General features: G+C 38.0%; 1 protein-coding gene across 1 annotated transcript in view; it reads right to left on the reverse strand.

Annotated features, from left to right (window-relative positions):
- Arid2 (AT-rich interaction domain 2) overlaps positions 1-22,369 on the reverse strand; it is a 91,230-nt gene extending 68,861 nt beyond the window's left edge. Inside the window, exon 1 of the mRNA XM_055626813.1 lies at positions 22,248-22,369. Coding sequence (XP_055482788.1) covers positions 22,248-22,369 — 122 coding nt within the window. The remainder of the gene's footprint in view (positions 1-22,247) is intronic.
- Positions 22,370-24,345: the final 1,976 nt, after the last annotated feature.

Below are 24,345 nucleotides of genomic sequence, written 5' to 3' on the forward strand. Positions count from 1 at the left end.
AAGGAAAGGAAAGGAAAGGAAAGGAAAGGAAAGGAAAGGAAAGGAAAGGAAAGGAAAGGAAAGGAAAGGAAAGGAAAGGAAAGGAAAGGAAAGGAAAGGAAAGGAAAAATGCATTTAAAAAATAATGAAAATAATGCATTTAAGGGTGGGGGTAAGTAGGTGGGATCTAAACACAGTTCTCAAAAGAAGTAAAGAACGATTAAGAAATCTCTCAAAGAATGTTCATCACCCTTAGCAATGAGGGAAATGCAAATCAAAACAGTTCTGAAATTAATCTTATCCCAATCGGAATGGCAAAGATCAACAAAACAACTGAAAACAATGCTGGAAAGGATGTGGTGAAAGGGGAACCCCCACTCATTGTTGGTTGGATTGCAATCTGGTCTAGACCCTCTGGAAACAAGTATGAAAAAAATCTCAAAAAGCTAAATATAAATCTACCATAGGACCCTGCTATACCATTCCTTGGCATATGCTCAAAGGACCTGACATCATACTCCATCTTACTTGCTCAGCCATATTCATTCACAATAGACAGAAAATGGAGACGAGATAATATGCTCTTCAACAGTGTAATGGAAAATGAAAATGTGGTAACATATACACTCCTGCATACTACTCAGTTATAAAGAAAACTACAAAACACATAGGTAAATGGATGGAACTAAAAAACATCATGTTGCCTCAGATAGTCTAGACCCAGAAACACAAATGTCACATATTCTCTCTCACTTTTGGTTCCTAGCTTCAAATCCTCAGGTGAGTGTACAACATGGAATAACCACAAACTTAAAGCATAAAGTTGTTGGTGGGGTTTTCCGACTTCCAAACATTATAGGCCATTGGTACTCCCCATTAGTTGCCTCCCAGAGAATAACAGTAAGTCACATGATATACTTTGGACACGGGACCTGGAAAACCCAAACTGACCTAATCACCTCCTTCCTGTGGTCTAACTTTCAGAGTATCAGAAGGATCCATGCAAGCTTCCAAAGGAGAGAACTAACCAATAGCTGTACCTAGGTACGATGCATATGAACTGCAACAATGACCATAATGGCACAATCTCCCTAAGGGTGCAGTGGTGGCACGCACACCGTGGAGGTAACTCATCGCTCTCCTAATGGCTTGTGGTACAATCCTCTCTACGGCATAAAACACACCTCCTTACTGAAGGTAAATAATACCGTACTTCGGACACCTGTCTTGGAGGAATTGAGCTGGCACTAACATGGAAGGCTCCTCCCTCAGGGTTAACTTTCATCAGAAGGTGCAATGCAAATTTCAAGTTGCCAAGGAAAAAAGTAATCAATAGTCCTACCCAGCTGTAAGGTGAGCAAATGGCAATAATGACTGGCCTGACAAGATATTCCCAATGACACAACGATGCCTTATTTTCTTGGGGTAAAATGCAGCTAACCGGACTGAATGCCGCTCCATAAAGGAAATCCCTGCCTGGTACCGTGAACCTAGCTGATGAAGCGTGACTGAGAGGCCACAGCCCTAGGACTTAGTGCTGCTCTTTTTCTAAAGCAGTGCAGCTACTGACTACACCTAAATACTTCCTTTTACCCGCAGCCTAGGTGCAGCTCCAACCTCACCACAGACGCTTCTTTTTGCAGCACATGCAGATGGCTACAAAGAGCTAAAATTGGCCAAACTTCAGAGAATAAGTGACTAAGGGGTACCCAGCCAAATCTGAACTACACAATGACTATCCCAGTTGACATATAGATATGGACGGGGGAAGGAAGGGCTTATTTTACATATTCTTAATTATATTCCAATGGAAGGAAGCCAAGGACCAGAACCTGGAGGTAGAAGCTAATACATAAGCCATGGTGCTGCTTACTGCCTTGCTCCTCATGGCCTGCTCGATCAGCTTTCTTGTAACCCAGGACACCAGCCTGGGAGAGTCAACATCCTAGGTCCTCCCCATCACTCACTAATTAAGAAAATGCCCTGTACGCCTGCCTGCCTACAGTCTAATAGGGAACTGACACTAAGCTTTATGGAAGATAAGTTTACAGAAACCATAAAAATGATGTTGTAAACAATAATTAGTAATATAAATGGTCTTGGTAATAAAAGCTAGAAATAGACTAACAAAGTATTATTATCATAAGTAGATACATGCAAAGAAAATAGTTTATGTATTGTAGGCATAAGATTATTTGTGATTTTAAAAAATATTGTGTAATTCAAATACTGATTTCTGTATCCCCATATCTGGTTTCAATCCTTGTTCTGAGAATCTCCTTTCTCACTGTTGTATAAACACTGCTCCCCAATTATCCCCTCGTATGCCAATAAGGCAGCTTACAGCCAATCACTGAGTAAGGGGAATAGGGCTGGACTTCCTGCCAGCCAGGGAAGGAGGGATTAGAGGAGGAAGCATGGGATTTCGGCCACCAAAGAGCTGACATTAGGAGAACAGCTGGAGCAGGAGGATACAAAGTGCAAGTACACCTGGATGTACACTGGGAGGAGCCAGATTAGCTTAGAGGGTTAAGAATAGAGTAACAACTGCTCAGTTACTGTGTTGTGAAGTTTGTTATTAAACAAATATTAAAGAGTCTCAATTATTTGTGTGATAGCTGGGTTAACAGAGAAACTGAGAAACACAGTTTTATAAAAATAATTAACAATGCAATACGTTTATAACAAATGCTGACAATTGTTGCTGGGGTAGTTTATAACTACAAATTATTATGGTAAATATTTTATTCAAACATTTCTTCATCAAGAAAAGAACAGATACACATAAAAAAGATATTTCTTCTCAGACTAAAATAAAGAAAGTTAAAATATGAATCATTTTAAAATAGTAAGAGCAACTTAAAGAATCTAAGTTCAATTTCTACCTTTTCATTATACCTGAAGAAGTGCAGAGGGCAGGCAGGGAACTGAAGAACCTCAGCAAAGTGATAAATCTTCAAGACGGCCTTTGCCCTTGGTGGTTTTATTAAAAGAAATGTTAAATTTTTTTCGAGACGTACCTAAACAGTAATAGAGCTACCTGGAGACAGACTTTAAGTTAAAAGTTGGTAGGATGGGATACAGGAAGTGAGTAAGAAGAAAAGAAGAAGAATATGAAGGAAAGAAGATAAGAAATAGGAGAAACAAAGATAATAAAGAGTGAAGAAGGCAGATGAAAGGAACTGAGAGTGTGAAGGAGGAAGAGAGAAGGAAGAAGAAAGGAAACAGACTGGAAGAGGGTGGTACAGCACAGTGGGCACTGAGGCAGTGCTGCACTCAGTTGCAAGTAGCAGCTGCATGAGTAGAGAAACAGGAAGAAGGTGAGGCAGCACAGGGCAGTAGAAAGAGTCTCTACAGACTCAAGGCCCTGGGACTTTGTCACTAGTATGGAAAGTATATAAGATATAATTCTATAACAAAAAGTACCCATCATAAATATGATTCATTATTCAACTATTATAAAAAATACAATTTGCTTACATTTCTTTTTTAAAAAGGACTTAAAATCTAATAACATATTTAAAACACAAGAGGAAAGGAGGACAGGGATAAGAAATCACAAGACAGTGCATTTTTTGACTGAAATGTTAAGAAAGGCACTTGCAGTACCAAGGTTCTGGAACATTTAACGGAGATGAGGTTAATATCATGCTGAATTATTCAAGTCACAAATAGTGGCTAAGGAAGCAGAGTATTATGGGAGCTGAGCTTTTTTAGCTTACACAGATGCACACAACATCAACAGTAACATACAAAATGCACTCTTGAGCAGGATCACACCAGCTTCCACAACTGTATTCTTCCTATTTATTTATTTACACCTTTCTAATCTGCTCTAGATCATTAGATAAAATAAAAGTATTGGTTAATATTTTTTAAATAATTTTAACAAATAATAAGCAAACTATAAAAGCATGACAGTGCAAATTACAAAAAAAAGTAATTTCCCAAGCATGTAGGATGTAACAGACTAACAAGAGATTACATATTCAGCAAAATTTATCTAGAAGAAAACAAATCACCTTTGAACTTTTCCATCATGTAGCTACTTTTACAGAATTAACTGCCAGTTGCTTTTTTCTACTTCCAATCTATAAACTGCAGGAACTAATCATATTTTGTTATATTGACCTCTTTAAAAATCATCATATTAGGACACTTTCCAGAATCTACATAGCATGAAGTAAAGAGTTACAAGGTTGCTCTAAAGCACAAAGTAGAAACCACTATGGCTAACTTTTTTAAATTAGGGAAATAACTGGCAGTTATTTTGGAAAGAAAAGAATGGTAGCTTTGGTTGAAATGTTCAGAATGTACAATACAGAGTGAGCCATAAAGCCTGAAGAAACTAGAATTTCAGTTTGTCTACATGACTGAGCATCCCAGCAGACCAGGTTTTAATAAAGACGGTTCATGGAGGAAAGAAATACAATCAGTTTGCTTTACAAACAACTACTGGATCATGGTGTTAGTAGCAGGAACAAAGAATGTTTTTTTAAGATTATTGTTTGAACGCCAATATCCTGTCAAGAGACCCAACTTTTCTCTGAGATTGTTGGTCCTCTTTAAAAGGAGGAACAGGAGTAGGAGTGGTGGTCCATTGTTTCTTCTTAGGAGAAACTTCCCAGAGAGTCCGTTGTTGAGAACCTGCTCACCTAAAAGTATTCACAATAATACTCTATACAGTGCCTAGTGATATAACATTTTTCAGCCAAAGGAATAGTTTATTATCTGATCATGGTTTTTTAAGTGTATTTATTTTGTTAAGTATTTGTCCCTCTTAGAGTAGAATAAAACTTAGGCCTGCAGAATCGTTTGCTGGAAAGTGCAGACTGTAAGGAGGTAAGAGGAACTTAAGAGAACCCTGCCGTCCCACTGCATCTCCTCTAGGTCCAGGGTACCTCTACAGACTACTGTGCAGCTCAGCAGAGCAGTCCAAAATCCTTCTGACTTACGAACTGGACAGTCTGGGGTATGAGAGATGGCTCAGTGGACAAAAATCACTGAGTTGAGTTCCAAGCATCCATGCCAGGTGCTCACAAGCCTCTGTGGACACCTGCACTAACGTGCCATACACACATGCACAAATATGCACACATCCAAAGCAAAACTCATCAAATAAAACTTTAAAAAAAAGAATGAGCCATTTAAAGCTGAGTCTTGACAAAACATTTTAGTAGACAGCACAGAACAAATTAAGAGTTGAAGATGACGAGTACAGAGAACTAGGAAAGAGCTATTCTCATTCACTGATTTCCAATTGAGGGTGATGCCACTCCAGACAGAGTCTGCAGTGCAGGTTCACCGATTCCTCATAGTGGCTAAAGAAAGCACTATAGCACTCATGACTCATAGGCAGATCACAGGGATGCAGAATATGCCACGATGCATGACAAGCAACTGTAGCATCTCAGGTGCCAATATTAACTGACTTCACTAAAATCAGAAGCAAAAGTAAACTAGATATTTTCAGTAAGTTGAGAAATAACCAATGAATACTTTATTTATCAATATTTTTTAAACATACAAAAAAGAAACTCAGGAGTACAGATGCCCTGCCACCAATAGGAATAAATGTTCCAGCAAAATCAAATCATACCACTTAAAAACTGATCATGTATTCTTTTATGCAAAGATTAACAAGGTGCAGCTACCTGGAGATGTCTCTTTGCCAATCTACCTACCAAACAAAGAACTAAAACCAAAGAGAAGACAAAAACCAAGCAACAAATGAACAAAACAAACAAACAAAATAAAAAACAAAAACAAAACAAACTAAAGAATAGAATGGAAAAGACATATTAGCTGGGAAAGTTTAAAATACTTTTAGCATTAGAAAGAATATTATTGTCATCTTGGAATTTACTGTTAGGTAAAAATGGACACCAAAGACCAAACTAGGGATTGGAATGGCATTTCTATCAGAGAATTCACATTCATTTCCAAGCAAGCTGTAAGTAATGTTACCAAACAAAACTGACTTATAAATTGACTGCTATCCTCCATAGCCGAGAGAAATTACTCTGATACGTTTACAATGATAATTAGATTTTTATGTGCAATTCTTGAGACAGAAGAACAAACATTTACCACATGCTACTCTAAATGAGGTTATCTTCTTCAATTGAATGTGTACTTAAATATTTAAACTGGCATTAATGATATTAAAAAAATATCATTAACTACCGATTAAGTGTCTACAAAGTAGTAAAAAATTAAATGCACAGCCGGAGAAAGGGTTGGGCGATTGAGAGGTCTTGCAGTATATTCCTACAGAGGATCAGAGTTTTGTTCCCAACAACTATAGAGGGCAGTTCACAACCACCTATAACTCTAGTTCCAAGGAATCTAATACCCTCTTCAGGGCCTCTGCAGGAACCTGTACTTACGTGGTATTCACTCTTGAGTTCTCTCTCTCTCTCTCTCTAAAACAGTAAAAATAAATCTGGGGCTAGAGACTTGGCTCAGTGATTAAGGGCACTTACAATTCTTACAGAGGATCAGGGTTCACTTCTCAGCACCCAGCTAGCAATCACAGTGGACCCAGTACCTTCTTCTGGCCTCTACAGGCACCGATAACATATACAGCGCACATACATATATGCAGTCAAAACACATGCCAATAAAGAAATTTTAAAAGCTTTAAAATTTAAATTAACATGTCTTCTTTATAAGAAGTTACAAACTGTGAACAAAATTTATTTAATACCTATAAAATCATCAGAAGACTACTTTGCCAGAAAACTATAAATTCCCATACCACTTCCCACAACATATCGGTGAATCAACACACAATTGTGTTAAGAACAGAAAATCTAATAAAAACAAACCAAACATACAAATATTCCTGTGTACCTTTCCACTGCTCTACACTTCAGGTAGAAGGTCTAGATCATGACCTGATGAAAATGTGGTGCTTACTTCATTCAAGTAGGGATGAAACAGCCTTGCAACACTTTTTTAAATAAGCAAAAGGTCTAAAACAGCTATTTTTATTTCAAGAGACGGTGAAACAGGTCATTTACTTCCATCTTCTTACTGGGCAAAGCTAAAAATACATAATTATGCATTTAAAAATATTTTTCAGGGCCAGTGAAATGACTCGGTGGCTAAAAGTGCTTGCCACCAAGATAACAACCTGAGTTCAATTCCTGGAAGCCATATGGTGGAAAGGACTGGCTCCTTCCAGTTGTTTCCTGACATGGGCATGGTGATGGATGTATCCCTACATGCCCCAAACCCCCACACCCACACAAAATAAATAAATGAAGAAACAAAACATCCTAAGGCATGCAGAGCAGTGATGACTTACTGCCCCATCAGGTGAGAAGACACAAATATAGCAATCAGTGCACTATTTAACGTGAAGCATATGGAGAAGGTTGTTGAAGCCAGGTGGTATGATGAACAACCTAGAAAACTAAAACTCAAGCAAGCAAATGTAAGTACCTATGGCTTTAATCAAGACCCTAAAGAATTCCACACCAGGGGTAAACGTGAACAAAAAGCTGAGCAAAGCCGGGGATATGGCTCTGTGGTACAGTGTGCAGAAGCCCTACAGTCAGTTCCCAGTGCCAATGGAAAGAAGGGGGAAGGGGATATAAACACTTCAGACAAATTTTTTTGTCATCTAGGATGCTGAGAAAACTTTAGTCCTAAAGATTAACTAACATGATTCTAGATCTCTAAAACCCTTAAATTCTTCTCATAAGCAAGCAACTCAAAACAATAGAAAAAGACAGTTCAGTCCAATGCCTGAAGAGTGTTCAAATATAATCAGCGAAAAGACAAACTAGGAAATAACAGACACAAACAAACAAACAAAATCAGTGAAAATGTACTGAGGTGCTTCAGTTTTGGCTTCTCAACCAAACTAAATTCTCAGGCAATGTCAGGAAATCTATCCCAGCTTGTCACACATAAGAGCATCAAAATACAACAACAAAAACAAATACTAAAGGCAATCAGAGAAAAAACAATGTTTTTGTTTTTGTTTTTTCTTTAAAGGAACAAGGATAGGAAGTACATCTCGGATGCACTAAAAACTGTGCAAACCAAAGGAAAAGAAATTATACTTTCACTGTTTTTAAAACATGAACTCAAAATTTAAAGTTCAACATGGAAATGATGTTATTCCAAATAACTTGTAATAATTCGAAACTAATTTACAAAAGGTTTAGTTATAGCATGATGGACCCAAGCATACCTGTAATTCTATACATGGGTGGCAGAGAAAGGCAGGAAGGCGAGAAGCTGGAAGCAAGCTTGGGCCACACAGCAGGTCCTGGGTCAACATGAACTTACTAGCAAGATCCTGACTCATAAAACACAACAAAACAAGATAACAACGTAACAAGGAAAGCTGAACTAACAGGAATACTAAAGATCATAAGGGGATTAACATCTAGAATGTATATAGAAATAAAAACATTAAACATCAAACAAAAAAGATTATCTACTTAATAAATGGGCAAAACACAAACTGAAATGTTTCTTTTTGGTTTTTGTTGTTTGAGAGACAAGGTCTCATATAGTCCAGCTTAAATCATCTTCCCGGCCAAAGGTAACTCTGAACTCTGGTCCTCCTGTCTCTACTTTCCAAGTGGTGAGATTATACTCAAGGCTTATAATGACACTTGTCAGAAGTGCTAACTTGGGGCATCTGTGCCTTTGAAGAACAATGTGTCTTACAGGGTTTATGTAGGACAGTAACCACAAGGCACTTGTGACATAGATGATACATAAAACAGGGGCAGTGGCGGTTACCAGATTCTCAGCCTTCAATTTATGGAACAGAAGAACCAGTGATTGACTTTATAAGGATGAATGCTATTATAACAAATATACAAACACACACTCAAACATGAGAGAGAAATTTGCATTTAATTCAAACACAGCAAGGGGAAAAATAGAATTTCAGAGATTAAAAATTCACAATAAAATTAGATTTAAACCCAAATACATTGCTAATTGTATTAATCATAGACTTATAGTTAAAAGACACAAAGATTTTTGAACTACATATTTCATATGAACCACATATTATCTAATTATATGCTACTTATTTATAAATTAAATAACCAAATATAATGACACAATTATGGTAATAGAAAACAAAACATATTAGCATAAAGAATACTGTTCCTCAAGTGTGGTGGCTGGCACAGAGTGGGCACTATTTATTTAACTAAATTGGGACTTCTCCAGTCAGTGATTTTCCAGTCTGCATATTTTTAATATCTATCTATCTATCTATCTATCTATCTATCTATCTATCTATCTATCAATCATGTATTCAGCATTCTGCCTGCATGTGTGCCTGCACACCAGAAGGGGGCACCAGATCTCATTATAGATGTTTATGAACTACCATGTGGTTGGTGGGAATTGAATTCAGGACCTTTGAAGAACAGCCAGTGCTCTTAACCTCTGAGCCATCTCTCCAACCCTCCAGTCTATATTTTTGCGACCAAGGTTTGCAATCTATTTTTTGAACACTTCACAGATACCAAATAAGTACTTGTTGAGAACATAAATCAAGTATAGTATTGAGTGGATGGCATTTGTTTTCTGTATTTAAAAATACCTCAAAAACAAAAACAAAAAAACCTCATTTGCTGAGGCTGTCCTCAGTTGATGGAGAACTCTGTGCCAAGCATGCACAGAGCTGAGGGTTCAATCCTCAGCACTAGACAGACTGGGTGCAGTAGTGCACACATATAATCCCAGCCCTCGAGACGTGGAGGTAGAAAAATCAGAGGTTCATGGCCAGCCACAATCTTTAGTCTCTCCTGAGAAGTCATATTATTTGCATTTTGACTCTTATGGAGTAAATTTCAAATTTATAACATTTTAATTTGCCTCAAATTAGACAATCTAGGGAGATCTAAATTTAACTTATCCATAAACAACAAAGGACACATTCAGTTGAGCTTTAACTCTTCATTGAAAATTAATACTATACAGAAATCCATAAATATTTCTACAGACAAAATAATCTGAAAAATCCACTGCCTACAATAGAATAGATATTAGGGAAAAAAAGGTAATGATAGTGGGTTTAAAAATTATTCTGAAAATTCACATTTTTAAATACACTTTGAGTTTTGATTGTCCAAGAATTGATAGCTTTATGCTCTCAAAAACAACAAAGTCAAATTAAAAAGTTGTTTTATTACAGAGGAATATCCTATTAAATAATGAAATTGAACATTTGGGTTGAGGTATAGCTTTATGATGGAGCACTAGCCTAGCATGCACAAATCCTGGATTCAATCCCCATTACACTTAAAAAAATAGAATGATCCATCTGCCTACAGCCACAGAATGAAAGGTATGAGAGAGATCAGAACAAACAGGGGTGACTGTCTTCATAAGACAATGCTAGAGTTAGGGAGTGAGCATTAAATATCATAAAGAGTGCTAATTTTCATGGCCTCTATTAGAGACACCCTTTAATATTTCCTCGATGAGTCACCAAAGGTGAGCCTAGCCTATCTATGTGCCCCATGAATAAGGGCTGATAGACTCTTCTCTTATGCTAGGCTGCAATGTATAGGAATTCATAGTCGAGCAGCCCTCTCCCATCACTCCAAGGAAACCCCACTGCAGCTGCAAAGAGTGCAACAGCTGCTACCTCAGAGAGGCTTTGCTCCAGTCAACATCACTCCAGGCAACTGGAAGAGCTTTGGATGATTCTGCTCCAGGCAACACAAGCATCAGTGAACTCTGGGTGACCCTGTTCCCCTTGAAACTATTCTTAGTTAGGACACTGTGAGGGGTGCACCTTCTCAATGAATCAGCAAGCCGCTCATGGTGCAACATGAGACTCATAGCGGGGTTTATAAGCAAAGCTTGTGAGCGGTGCATACAGAAGGTTTTCAGGAGAGCAGGAGGAACTGTAAGCCATGCACATACAAGGCTGACTGGTAGGATTACATCAGCAGTGTGTTTCAGTCCTGTTCTGGTTACTAAGCTGATTATTCCTCTGTATTGTTGGGTTTGTCTGAGTTGCTCCTTCTCCCATTTTGTTGCAATGTTAGGCTCGATAAAGTACCTGAAAATGGTCTTTTGCTGCCGACGTGTCTTTCTCACAGAGTAGGCTGAGGTGGTGACACTAAAAGAAAACCCTGGGCCTATAAGCCCAGTCAGAGGCCGCAGCTCCTACAAGGCAGTTGGAAAGTGACTACCAAGACTAAATGCTCATTCAGGAGTCTTGAGTTCCACAGAGCTCCCGGGACCAGACTCTGTGCAAGAACCTAGAGAGTGGGAGGTGGCAGAAAGTGAAGCCAAGGAAGGCAAGTGGCTATAATGAGTCCCAACCACTAGAAAATTCCCAGATAGCTACTAAGTAGAGACAAGCAAAGATCACAACATTTGAAACTCACAGCTACCAAACCCAGCTGCCATTTGTAAAGAGATTTGAAGATCCAAAACTTAGTCTGACCTACAGAGTTGAAGTTCTGATTTTCAGAATGATAGCCTTGAGCCTCAGTGCTTATAAGGCCCAGCGCTGGCACTTAGCAAGCCAGAGTGCTAAGACCAAGAGCAGTTTCTTGCCTATATGCAACTTCCAGCAGAACAGAGCAAAAGAATTCTCAGCCAGACACAAAAACAGCCCATAAGCTTTTACACATGTAGCCATTTCCCAAAATGGAAGGAAGAGTAACACTTGGAGGTGGGAGAAGGCCAAGGCAGAAAAAGTCAACACTGACTCACACGGTAAGGAAAAAAAAAAAAAAAAAAAACTGTTCTCCTTTCAAGTCTTATTCTAACAATAACAGAAAGAAAGAAAGAAAGAAAGAAAGAAAGAAAGAAAGAAAGAAAGAAAGAAAGAAAGAAAGAAGGAAGGAAGGAAGGAAGGAAGGAAGGAAGGAAGGAAGGAAGGAAGGAAGGAAGGAAGGAAGGAAGGAAGGAAAGGAGAGGAGAAACTCAAGTTTTATGAAGGTTTCTTTGCACCACTGCAAAAACCTAACCCTCCTCTAGAAACAAACCACACCACATGGGTAATGGGCTCACTATCTCCTTTTTCAGGACACTGCTTTTTGAGAGGTTCTCTCCTTTTCTGGTGGGTATTATTATTAGTGTAGTTTTTTACATCTTAAATGATACTTAAGAATTATGAGATCTACCATAAAGAACACAAAGAAAGCCAGAATTCACACGATTTGTAAAGCAATTGAATCTTCTTAGTAATGAGTCCTTCAACTTTTTCCTGGGCACATGCCACCAGAATAAAAACTAAATTTAAATCTCACAAGCTCTTGTGTCTTAAGTGTGGCCATATGACTAGCTTCTGTACATCCACGATCTGAGCAGAATGGTCAGCAGCAGCTGTCAGGAAGCCTGCTTGTGAGATAACTCACACTTTTCTGGGCTTCGTCTTTTGTATTTTCTCTCCCTGCAGCCCACAGCAAAGCTGATGTTCACACTAAAACAACCATCTAAGTTGTCCCCTTGACAATGGGGACTATCCATAGCATAGGCACAAAACAAAGGGGCATGGACCCTGACCACTGTATTCTTGAAGTAGGATTTAGGGAGGGTCTGCCAAATTCACAGGGGACCCTCATTATAAAACACGGAATGTGACAAAAAGTCATAATGATATGTGAATGACTAAACCTGGGAACCAACAAACTGAACATACTCAAACACACAGGCTGGGTCACCATCAGTTCCTCAAGTAACTCACAAAGTTGCTGGCAGTTTGAGAAGAAAATATGAGATTTCTAAATTTGGAACATAAAATTCACACTTTCGCAGAGATTTTATTATGTTATGGATTCAAAGGCTGAATGTTATAGTACAAAGACATTTAAATCATATTCATATTTTAAAATTCATATCTACTTAATTAAATTTGAACCTTTTTATTATTCTCATTATGTTTCATCATATTCCCAATTCACAAAATTGTTCTCTAACAAATTATTCAACAAAGTAGAAAAACATTCCTGAAAACAGTACCAAAACTGGCTGCTCAGATTACGACAGTCAGCACTGAGAGTAAAATGATGATAGTAACACAGAGCATGAATACTGTTGGGATAAACACATCTGCACGATGATTTAATATACATCAAAACTGGAAAATGCAAAACAGAAGTCAAGTGTAACCATTCCCATATATGAGGTCATCAAAACTACCATCTATCCTGAGTAGCACTACAGTGAGTACCAGCACCTACACAGCCCCCAGTGGCCACTGTGATGTACTCGGTATGGACAATCACTTAGACAAGACTTAGGCTTTTCCAAAGTACTTTGAAAAGTCATATGAATTTTAACAGCATCCCAGCCCTTAATCCTTTATATGTGGAAATTAGCACATTTTATTCCAAAGCTGAGAAGAAACAACGATGAAAGATTTCAAGTTAAACATCTCAGAAAGAAGGAAGTAGAGTTTATTCAGTTGCCAAAATACTTATGAGCTATTCCTAGCCTCTTGATAAATACAATGTTTGGAAAGAAAGTAGAAGCTGCTACTGGCAACATCCCACCTATCAAATGACATACAGCACTATAGTGTCAGTCAGTGATAACTGAACTGGAGGCCCAACTACTGTATATATGCCACTTAGAACTAACCAGAAACATTAATGAACAAAACCTAAGTCAGCAAACACTGGCAACTATAAATACAGTCAACAAATTTCTATCCTATTTCTAAAATTCCCAGCTACTGAACTGATACAAATTTGGTCATAGCATTAGTGAAACTACACCAAAAAGGCCACAGACAAAACCAGATCCACAATCTTCTCTCATAGGACCAAATGGAAGAAACCAATACATTTCCTTTCTTTTCATCAAAGTAAAATTCACACACCAGAGGTATCCATCTTTAAGTATATAACTCAGAGGCATTTTGAACACCATTGTCTCTATCTTCTTACTATTTCCTCATGCTAGAAGTGAAACTTCATCTTCATTAAGCAATGACACCAAACTACCTACACTGCTGAACAGTCTGCTTAGTCTCAATTTTCAATTCTTTTGAGTACGATCAAAAATAGAGTTAGTGGGTCATATGGCAATTCTTTTTTAGAAAGCAGCTAAAGAATATATATATATTTTATCATCTATCACTGTTGGTGAAAACAGAAAATCTGACCAAATAGTGTTAGTATGAACAGATCAGTGTTGCTTTAGTAAGACCTACAGAAATTTAAAAAGCTATCTCCTTTGGAAAAGACTCGTGGCAGTCTGCATTCTTGTCATTTTATATATCAGAATGTACATTTCAAAGCTTGGTTAAAGACTATGCTCAAGAATTTATCTATACTCCTCTTTTTATACACCTTTCTTGAGGTCTCCTAAGATTTGTCATTTTACCAAAATTACCAAATGTACTTATCTTATGTTTTCACTAGTGATGAACTAGAAAAGCTATATCCAGTACAGAAAAAAATAAGGTCATTTATAAGCATGAATTCTGATAACATATACTTATAAAAATTATAATCTTATGAATTTCATAATATTCTTCCACAGACCTATACAGTATTTGGCATTGAAAAATGTAGATTAAAAAAAAAAAAAAAGACTTTCTCCAGGCATGGTCCTTGGTTAGAGTATCAGTCTCAGAAAAGACACCTGTGCCCAGACTTTTGGTTCTGTTGCTCTCCTTGTGGAGCTCCTGTCCTCTCTAGGTCTTTCTATCTCTCCCTTCTTTCACAAGATTCCCTGCACTCTGCCCAAAGTTTGGCTATGAGACTCAGTATCTGCTTTGATACTGGGTAGTCTTTTAGAGGTCCTCTATGGTAGGCTCCTGTCCTGTTCCCTGGTTTTCTCCCTCTTCCGATATCCATCCTGTTTGCCTTTCTGAATGAGGATTGAGCATCTTACCCATCTTGCTTAGCTTCTTTAGGTATACAGATTTTAGTATGTTTAGCCTATTTTATATGTCTAATATCCACTTATAAGTGAGTATAAACCATTTGTGTCTTTCTGCTTCTGGGAAACCTCACTCAGGATGATCCACCATGTGCCTGCACATTTCATGATTTCCTTGTTTTTAATTGCTGAATAGTATTCCATTGTGTAAATGCAGAACCCCTGCACAGATGTAGCCCATGGCAGCTCAGTCTCCAAGTGGGTTCCCTAGTAATGGGAACAGAGACTGTCTCTGACATGAACTCAGTGGCTGGCTCTTTGATCACCATCCCCTGAGGGCAGAGCAGCCTTGCCAGGCCACAGAGGAAGACAATGCAGCCAGTCCTGATGAGACCTGAGAGGCTAGGGTCAGAAGGAAGGGGAAGAGGACCTCCCCTATTGGTAGACTTGGGGAGGGGCATGGGAGGAGATGAGGGAGGGAGGGAGGGAGGGAAGGACTGGGAGGGGAGGGGGCTACAGCTGGGATACAAAGTAAATAAACTGTAATTAGCAAAAAATTAAATAAATTTTAAAAATTATAAAAGCCAAAAAAAAAAACCTTTTCTTTTTACTTTCATGCATTATTTTATTAGATCTTTACATTAGGACATTTAAAAATAGTAAAATACAAGGCCTTAGGTACCTGTAAATTTTGTTAGTCCTCCCATCCCTATGCCAAGGGCCTTGGATTTAGGCCATGTAAATCACAGTCAAATGCTCTTTCGAGTCACATAAATTAGCAGATAAACGTAATTTCCCCTCATACTAAGGAAAGAGAAAGGGCTACTGTTGCCTCTTTAGAGCACTCCAGTGACCCTCTCACTTGGTGTGAATGTGGAAGGAGGTGACAGTGGTGATGGTGGTGTCAGAGTTTAAACATTCACTGTGAGGTTGGTTGCTGAAATCTCTGAGTAAGTACCAAGCTGAAGAGTAAAACATTTAAGTTCTTTTCCTTAGTTCAAAGCTAAGCAAGTGATAGAACCAGGATTCAAACTTTGACTTTTGGGCTCTCTCGCTCCTCTACACTTCTCTGTCATTAACTGCCTTTATCTTATTTCCCATCAGCTCTATTCCAAATGAAAGCTTTCATAATAAACTTTCCCATTTACTTGTATTAATATCTTACCAGTAGGTTTACATATCCATCTTGATTCATTTATCAGTTATCTTTTTTGCTTATTATATCATACTTAAGTGCTTTCAAACTGAATGGTCACAAAGTCTTCTCACTGGTCCTTTCCGTGTGCTGAGGAAGCAAGCAGTGAGTGAGTCACAGTCTGGCTCCCCTGGGAAAGTGGGCACTGCTGTCTGCAGAGTGCAGCCTCTCTAACTACACAGAGACAGCGCAATGACCTTTCTCTCTCTTCCATTATGGTGATACTCCACCCCCACACACGCACATGGACATGTGCTCGGTGTGCTAACACTGCAGATACGTGGTACTGAGAGCTATCTTCCTTTACTGTGTGAGAACCCACCTTCACCACACTGTGCAGCATGTGCTATGACAGGGCTCTTTATTTTTAGTTGTACGACAGTATTCTAAGTCATTTAGACATTTCAGCGATTTCTTGAGATTTTTAAAATAATATAAATAAAACTGTCATAAATATCTATGCACTTGTATCTTTAGACATTTTCTACAATTTCTTTGAAATAAATTTCCATTCTTTCATTTAAAAAGCAGCTTAGTAACACTTACGTGGAAAGCGCTTTTCCAACTGTTTCAAAACAGTGAAATGGATCAGAAAACGCTAAGAAATTTTTCATGGGAATTATTTTAAATGTATGAATTAGGCAAAACAGCCACTATTAAAACTACTACACCATCATGAAGTGAGTTCAAGTCTAGCCTGAACTACATAAGAAGATCTTGTTCCAAACCACCAAAAAGGGAGCCAGGCGGCTCTCTGTGAATCTGAGACCACCCTGGTCTACACTTCACGCCCAGGCTAGTCAAAGTTATAGAATGAGTCTGGATCTCAAGAATAAGAGAAGAACTGGAGATGTGGCTCAGTGGCAGAAGAGCTGGCAAGCATGTGTAAGAGTTTGAATTTGATCCCCAACCTAGAAACAATGTGAAAACTAGTGACTCTGAAAGAATTCTATAAAGTACACAGAATAAATATGACAACTTTATAGAATTCTCTCAAATTCACTAGTCTTCCAATTGTTTCTAGGTTTTCTTTTTAAAATGTTTTATTCTTATTAGCACATCCTAATTTTGCATAATGAAATTCAGTTTTTATAAGTGTATTTTGATTATATTCATACCCTGCTCTCTATTATTCTCTTTTGCTTTCCATTTATGCTAAAATTAGGATTTTTTTGTTTCCTTTTGCCCAAAAAGGATTCCATGGTCAACTGACATTGATACATACCGGTTTAAAAAGGCTCCTTTAGCCAGGAACTTAAATTTCTTAATGTCCATGTAACAGCAGCCTTCCCTTACTCACATTAGCAGATTCTTCCTAAAATTTCTACTCTCCCCTGACTGTGCAATTCTGTGTTCAGAAACAGGAGATCTGAGCAGATCACTTATATTTGATACGCAGGTATCTCCCATATTATTTAACCACTATCCCCACCCCAAACACAACTGTGCTGAGGCCTTTTAAATCAATTCAAGGTATAAAAAGCACTTCTCAGAAAAACTGGCTCACAACAACTGAGGTCGATGTCCTTACTTTGTTTAAAAAAAAAAAAAAAAAAAAAAAAAAACTAGTTCTGCTCTGCACTGGTGGAAAACTAAATAGTAGTAACTGGTGACAACTTGGTATTTTAAAACAGGAAAACTTATAATTTAAAGGCTTAACTTTTATTGAGCAAAATATTGACATCACATAGATTTCCTATAAATTTACAAATATATTCTTAAATAATATATGTACCAGACAGGTGCCTTTTCTATATACATGCTTCCTGCAGAAGCAGCACAGTTAAACTTTAATGTGTTAGAGATACAAAGAAGATATACTGAAAATTTGTAAAATTTATAATTACAGTAAAAATGGGTCAGAGGTATTTTTCCTATTGAAATTCTGTCAATCAGATTTTTGTCATCCTCCACAGACCACTTCCTCTGAAATTAGCATACTGCAGTAAGTGTAGGATGACTTCAGTTAGTAGGTACTTGAGACTGTATGTGCACACACACATGTGCATGTATGAATGCACAAGCATCTACATCTACCTATGGCATATGAACTACGTAATTCATAAGCACTGCCCAGAGGTCCATGTGCTTAAAGGCGTATGGTGCAGTTTAAGATGTCAGGCCTAGTGGGAAGTCCTATACTGTATTCATCTTTATGTCTGTGATAGCACAATGCCAGGGGAACAATGTGACACAACCCTAGGGCATTACACTGGGCTACCAGGTAAGGGCTATCTGAATCCAAGCATGGCACATCAGAACACAGACTGTAACCAGGATGGCTACTCAGTGACTAACAGGCGGCCACCACACTATGCATTAAACCAGATGAAGAAATCACTCCTGTCTCAAGTGGGATAGGTACAGAACAGCACAAGACTCACTGTGCAACTAACAATGACCTACAATTTAGAACATAGAAATTTAGGCATATTCGGAATTTGCCTTTATCTTTTGAGATCTTTTGAGCAGGTAACTCAAACTGCAGAATGGGAGCCATGATCAAGGAGGAAGTCCTGAACTTTAAAAGGTTTCACAGGTTGGAAACCATCATTTGAGAAGTAAGATTTTCACTTGCATTTCAACTGTCATATATCTGATAATCACAATGGTTTTTAGTGTTCAACTCTTTAGTTTTGCTATTGTCTTTTACCAAATCCAGATTTAATGTACTGTTTCAACTATGGAAATTAATATCAAAATAATGATCTAAAATAAGGGAAAATGTATGCTGAGACTATACTTTTCCACTGTAGAAAAATACAGACTTTATATTTTATCAGGTTTTAGGAGTAGCCATTCCAGCATCAAAATTTAAGAGTGCTACTTTGAAATTACACTCTTTGGGCCCCAAGATTATGATTTTTGCTACCAATGTTTACAGCAGACAAACTTCAAATTTAGCTGTTAGTTTCCTTTAAATGAATATTAGAAAGGTCTTATTAAGAGTTGTAAAATGGCTGGTGGGATGACTCAGTGGATAAAGGCACGTACCAACAATCTGGTGACCTGAATTCAACCCTCAGGACCCATGGGGTTGTTGGGAGGAGTAGAGAACCAACTCTCACAAGTTTTTCTTTCACCTCCACATGCGCATCCCAGCTCCCCAAATAAATAATTGTAATTAAAAAATTTTAATAATAGAAAAATTAAAAATACTTCAAAAGTGACTATTTATTTTTTCCTTTCCTCTCCCCTCCTATCTCTCGCTCCTCCCTCTCTCCCTGGCCCCACCTCCAAGTGCTAGTATTATAGGCATGTGCTAGAAGGCCTGGGTTGTGAGATACTGGGCACCGACCCCAGGGCTTTGTGAGTGATAGGCAAATACGCTATCAGATGAGCCCAGCCTCAAACGTAATCTTATAAAGCACATTCTAACGTAAACTGATACGGTCTAAAGGCGATGTTTAAAGTACAATCTATGGAACCTGTAAACAAAATTTTTATATTGACAATATCTGATAGTGTAAGTACAGTGTTTTTTCTGACTGAACTGCAAAGGCATTTTGAAATTTTCTTGTGTATAAAATATTGACAGAGAGCACTAACATGGATAACACGTACAGGCATCTAGAGGCTGTGGAAGAAAGTTAAACTGGATCAGGGGTTTTGGATTGTCTTTGGTGACATGCATTAACAATCATGAAGAGATTTATGCAGTCTGAATCAACAATATCCTCAACTAGGAATTTAGAAGAAAAAAAATCATAAAAAATTACGGATTTATAAAAATTTATGATATTAAAGCACATGGCAATTTAAATGGTTGATGACATAAAAATGGCATAAATTTAGTTATTAAATTAGTTTAAAAGCTAGATAAAAATATGAAAATGTTCTTGAGTGTATATTTTAAAATCCTACCTAATTCTTATCTTTAAACGTGTACTTTCTGAAAATGTCTAGGGGTTACAGAACATACCACATTAAGTATGATTATTTCTGATTTAGAGTTGCATGTAATTTGTAGTTTTTTCTTTCAAATTTCCCCAACTTCTTGATAACTAGCAAACAGCAGTTCTACTATGAAATACAACCATTACTGCCAAAGGGCTAAACCATGTGATGAGGTAAAATATTACTTGAGGTTCCGTGCTGAAATAGAAATTATGTAAATAGTAATTTATCAAACTTTAAAATAATTGAAATTAAGATGCATTACACAGAATCCTGAAACAACTTACTCTTCTGAGATAAACAACTAAACTGAGCAATAAACTGTATAACTAAGATACAACCTCAGAGTAATTTCTGATCAGTAAGGTGCTACAGGGCATTATTATTACCACTTTGTACCCCTTTCCACTCGTCACACAAACATATGCACAAATACATACTACTAAATAGCCCTAGTAGACACTCAATATGTACATATCCTTTAAAAAAAATTTTTTTTACACCAAATGGGTTCTCTACTCAGAATTGTGGGGGTAAAATGAGGCTGGGAGATTAACACACACAGTTACCCTCACCTGGCCATCTGGCAATATCCCTTCTCGAACTCACCCTCTTTAACAATGCATAAAGTTGCTTGCCACAGTGGTGCACGCCTGTGATCCCAGCACACAGGAGGCAGAGGCAGTGGATCTCTATGAGTTTGAGGCCAGCCTGGTCTACAGAGTGAGGCCAGGACAGCCAGGGCTGTTACACAGAGAGACCCTGTCTCAAAAAACAAAACAAAACAAAAACAAAAAAAAAAAAGAAAACAAACAGAAAAGGATGTAAAGTCGGAGGTTTTAATCAGTGCTATTAACAAAATTACCAAATATTTTTTTTTCAAAATCTTACCTATAAAATATAAAACCACACTACGCCTCATATACGAGTATATACTAAATATAGTTAGTCCATCAAAATAACACACGTATCGAAGGAGAATTTGGGATCAGATTCATGAGTTTAAAAGAATTACCTGATTATAAAAAGAACTATAACTCAGAGACAACAATACTTAATAATATGCTACTTGTGTATTAAGAAGCAAGGTTTGCAATATGATAGCACTGTATCTTTACTCTTTCATCTCCTATGTGTTATACATATTAACGTTCTGATAAGAAGCCATTATAAATACATTGGTCAGAATATTAATACTTATTACACTATGTTACAAAACCATCTCTCAAATAGACTACTAATACTACTGTAAGCATCCAAATCTTGGATTCCTTTTCATCAATATTTAAATCAGTTATCTCTAGCAATCTCCATGAACTTTTAAGAGGACCATGATACTCTTTGTTTATACAAGTTTTAATATATTCTTTGTGTGTGTGTGTGTGTGTGCGCACTAATACCTTTTAACCCCACAGTCAGTCTCAGAAAAGCTTTCAGCATCAGAACCCCCTGGCTAACCAGTCTGCTCAGCCTTAACCCCAGAATCACATCTAGCATGTACACCTGGAAAACTCCATCTCTAACAAACACTAAATGCTAATCCTGCTGGCAGAGGGATGTCAATTAAAAAATCCTGCTATAGAATCAATAACCACAGAGGAGCTATAGAGGGGAACGGTATTAAATCAAGTTAAAAATAAAATATATACTTACATATTCAAATATCTGTAAACACACCCTTTTTGTCTACCAAAATATTAATCATTGCAAGTAACTGATGAGAAAGATGACAGCATCGTCAACAGTGTTAACAGCACCCTCTTAAAGGGAAGCTTTTCTGCTGGAAGTCATAAAGTGAACTCCAAGAACAGAAAAGGACCAAATGAGCTACACCCTCAGCCGTCATTATTTTCTATTTTGTATTATATTACATCTATCTTGGATCTTTAGGAAGAGCCTAGGGACTAGCTATAGCCCTCAAAGTCACACCCTCAGTGACTAAGTCATTTCAGAGTGGACCACCAACTAAAGTGTCTACCAACCCCCAAGATGTGCTGACAGCCAAGCACTTACCACAGAAGCCAATGGTGGGCTCTCATACTCAAACCAAAAGGTAAAATCTTTGATACAGAAAGAGTATGTATTAATCTCAGATGAACTGAGTAACTAAGTAGGCTAAAGAAGCCAGATTAAAAGAACTGTGGTTTCATTTACATGTCACTTTGAAGGTAAAAATGGGGGCGGGGCGCACTAAAAAAAAAAGATTGCTACAGACAGAGGATGAAAATTCTGGGAAATGAGAAGTCATGGAAGTTTTGGTTTCTTTGTATGTTGTGTAAATATGCTTTTGTTTTAATCCCAAGTGTGGGATTTTAGTTGGGCCATAGTTTGTCCACACCTGTTAACTGTCACACTTGGAGTATGATCTTTGCAGCTGTTAATGGTCTTCCACGTGCAGCCCAGAGAGCGGCGTGGTCTAGGGCTCTGAGAGTATAAATATGAGGCCCCGAAAGAGACCATGGGGCATTCAGTGTGGCTTTCAGCATTGGTGTGTGGCGTGGGGCAGTATGCAGAAGAGCAGAATCAGTGTGGCAGTTTGGAGCAGACAGATAAGAGAGAAACGCAGCGGCATGGAGAAGCCTGCTAGCTGTGCCTGTGGTTGATGGAGATTGGGATAGACCCTAAAAGAACCAAGAACCCCTTGACCCTAACTAGCCTTGAGAAGTAAAGAGGTCTGGGTCCCCTCTACCTACTAAACTTTTCTCTCTACTATTTAAGTTAGGGGAGCTTGGTGGAAGGGAGGTAGAGGCCTAAACACCCCAAATAGAGTAGAGTTTAAAAAAGACTGCTAGAGGTAGCACTCTGCTACAGGAACTCTCTCTTCATTCTGACAGTATTTACACAACTGGGTTTGTCAAAACTCACAGATCAAAGCTAAAACAGTTTAATGTGTCTAAGTTGCATATAATAAGGAAAGTAGATTAAGTTGCTTAAATATACAAAGGGAGAGAAACAAACAAACAAACAAACCCAAAACAAAACAAAAACCTCACCTAGCTACAGGGCCAGAAGGATGGCTCAGCATTTGCTGCCAAGCCTGATGACCTCAGTTTGAACCCCAGGACCCACACTGTGGAAGAGCCAACTCTTTCAAGTTGTCCTCTGACTTCCACATACAAACACATACAAATAATGTAATTCCTTTAATATTAGTTCTTAGCAAAACACTGAGAAATGGCAACAGCAAACTGCTTTAGAAAGCTGGGGTTGATTTCTTGGTTATTTTCTGTTCATAAGGATAAAGCACCCAAGTACACATGAAAAGGTTTGGGGGATCATTTCTACTTCAATTTTGTATAGAAATGATCTAAAATTAAATGATTCTATACAATTATCCTTTAACAAAATTATAAATGGCTGGGCGTGATAGCGCACGCCTTTAATCTCAGCATCAGATGCAGAGGCAAGTAGAACTCTGTGAGTTCCAGGCCAGCCTGGTCTACAGAGCAAGTCCAGGATAGTGAAGGCTACAAAAAGAAACCCTGTCTTGAAAAACAAACAAACAAACAAACAAACAAAACTATGAATGATATAAATGGCACAAATTCCTTAAGCATTAATTCTCTCAATAACAGCACTGCTTCCTCTTTCAATCCTTCCCTTTTTCTATAGGCAAACATCTTACGATCTTAGTGATATTTAGCATTATTAAAGAGTTTGAATAGAATTTTCTCTGAAAGAGCCAACAGTAACCCAAAACTCATAAACCAAGTAAGTGAAACTGTCTCACTGGAGAAATCACACTGGTCTTACCTCAGCACAGTACGGAGGCACTGCAGACAGTCAATGAGCTCTTACTGATTCCAATACTTTAAAAGTCAATTACATTCCTATCATAAACCTGAAGAGTAAGTCTCTACATAAGACAAATGGGAATGAATTGTTAAAGACAAACTGGTTTCTCCTTGCTAATGTGGCCCCGCTGGCCTCGAGCTTCGATGGAGCTACACACTTTGGGGCTGGCGTACAGTCACACACCACACGCCTGGCTTGCAAGAAATGCACTCATCGTTACAGGCACTAACTGGAGAAGTAAGAGGATTCTGGATCCTGAAGAGGTAAAAGACCAGCACCATCTGCTGGTTACTAAAGCCTCCTATAAAATCTACTACAGAGATGTCATTTCTATCACTGCTGTTTCTCAGAATCCAGCTCACTAACTGCAGAACAGGTAACCAGAGGGTAAACACAGGGAGCTATAGTTCATTTGTAGGGAGAATGAATTTAGGGATTCTAGCAGTGTGCCCTTTTAGTGGGCTGAATTCTCCAAGGCAGAAAACTGTCTTAAAGAGCAGCAGCAACAAACAGCCTGATACCAGAAACAGAAACAGAAAGGAAGAAATGACTTGCTAAAGTAAACACTGTCCTAAGAAACAGCCACAGGTGACAAACTGCCCATTGGCAGCAGGCTCAAATATATGTAAGCTCTGCAGATG

This window comes from Psammomys obesus, unplaced genomic scaffold, assembly GCF_907164565.1.
Source record: "Psammomys obesus unplaced genomic scaffold, mPsaObe1.curated_primary_1811, whole genome shotgun sequence".
Taxonomy (NCBI): domain Eukaryota; kingdom Metazoa; phylum Chordata; class Mammalia; order Rodentia; family Muridae; genus Psammomys; species Psammomys obesus.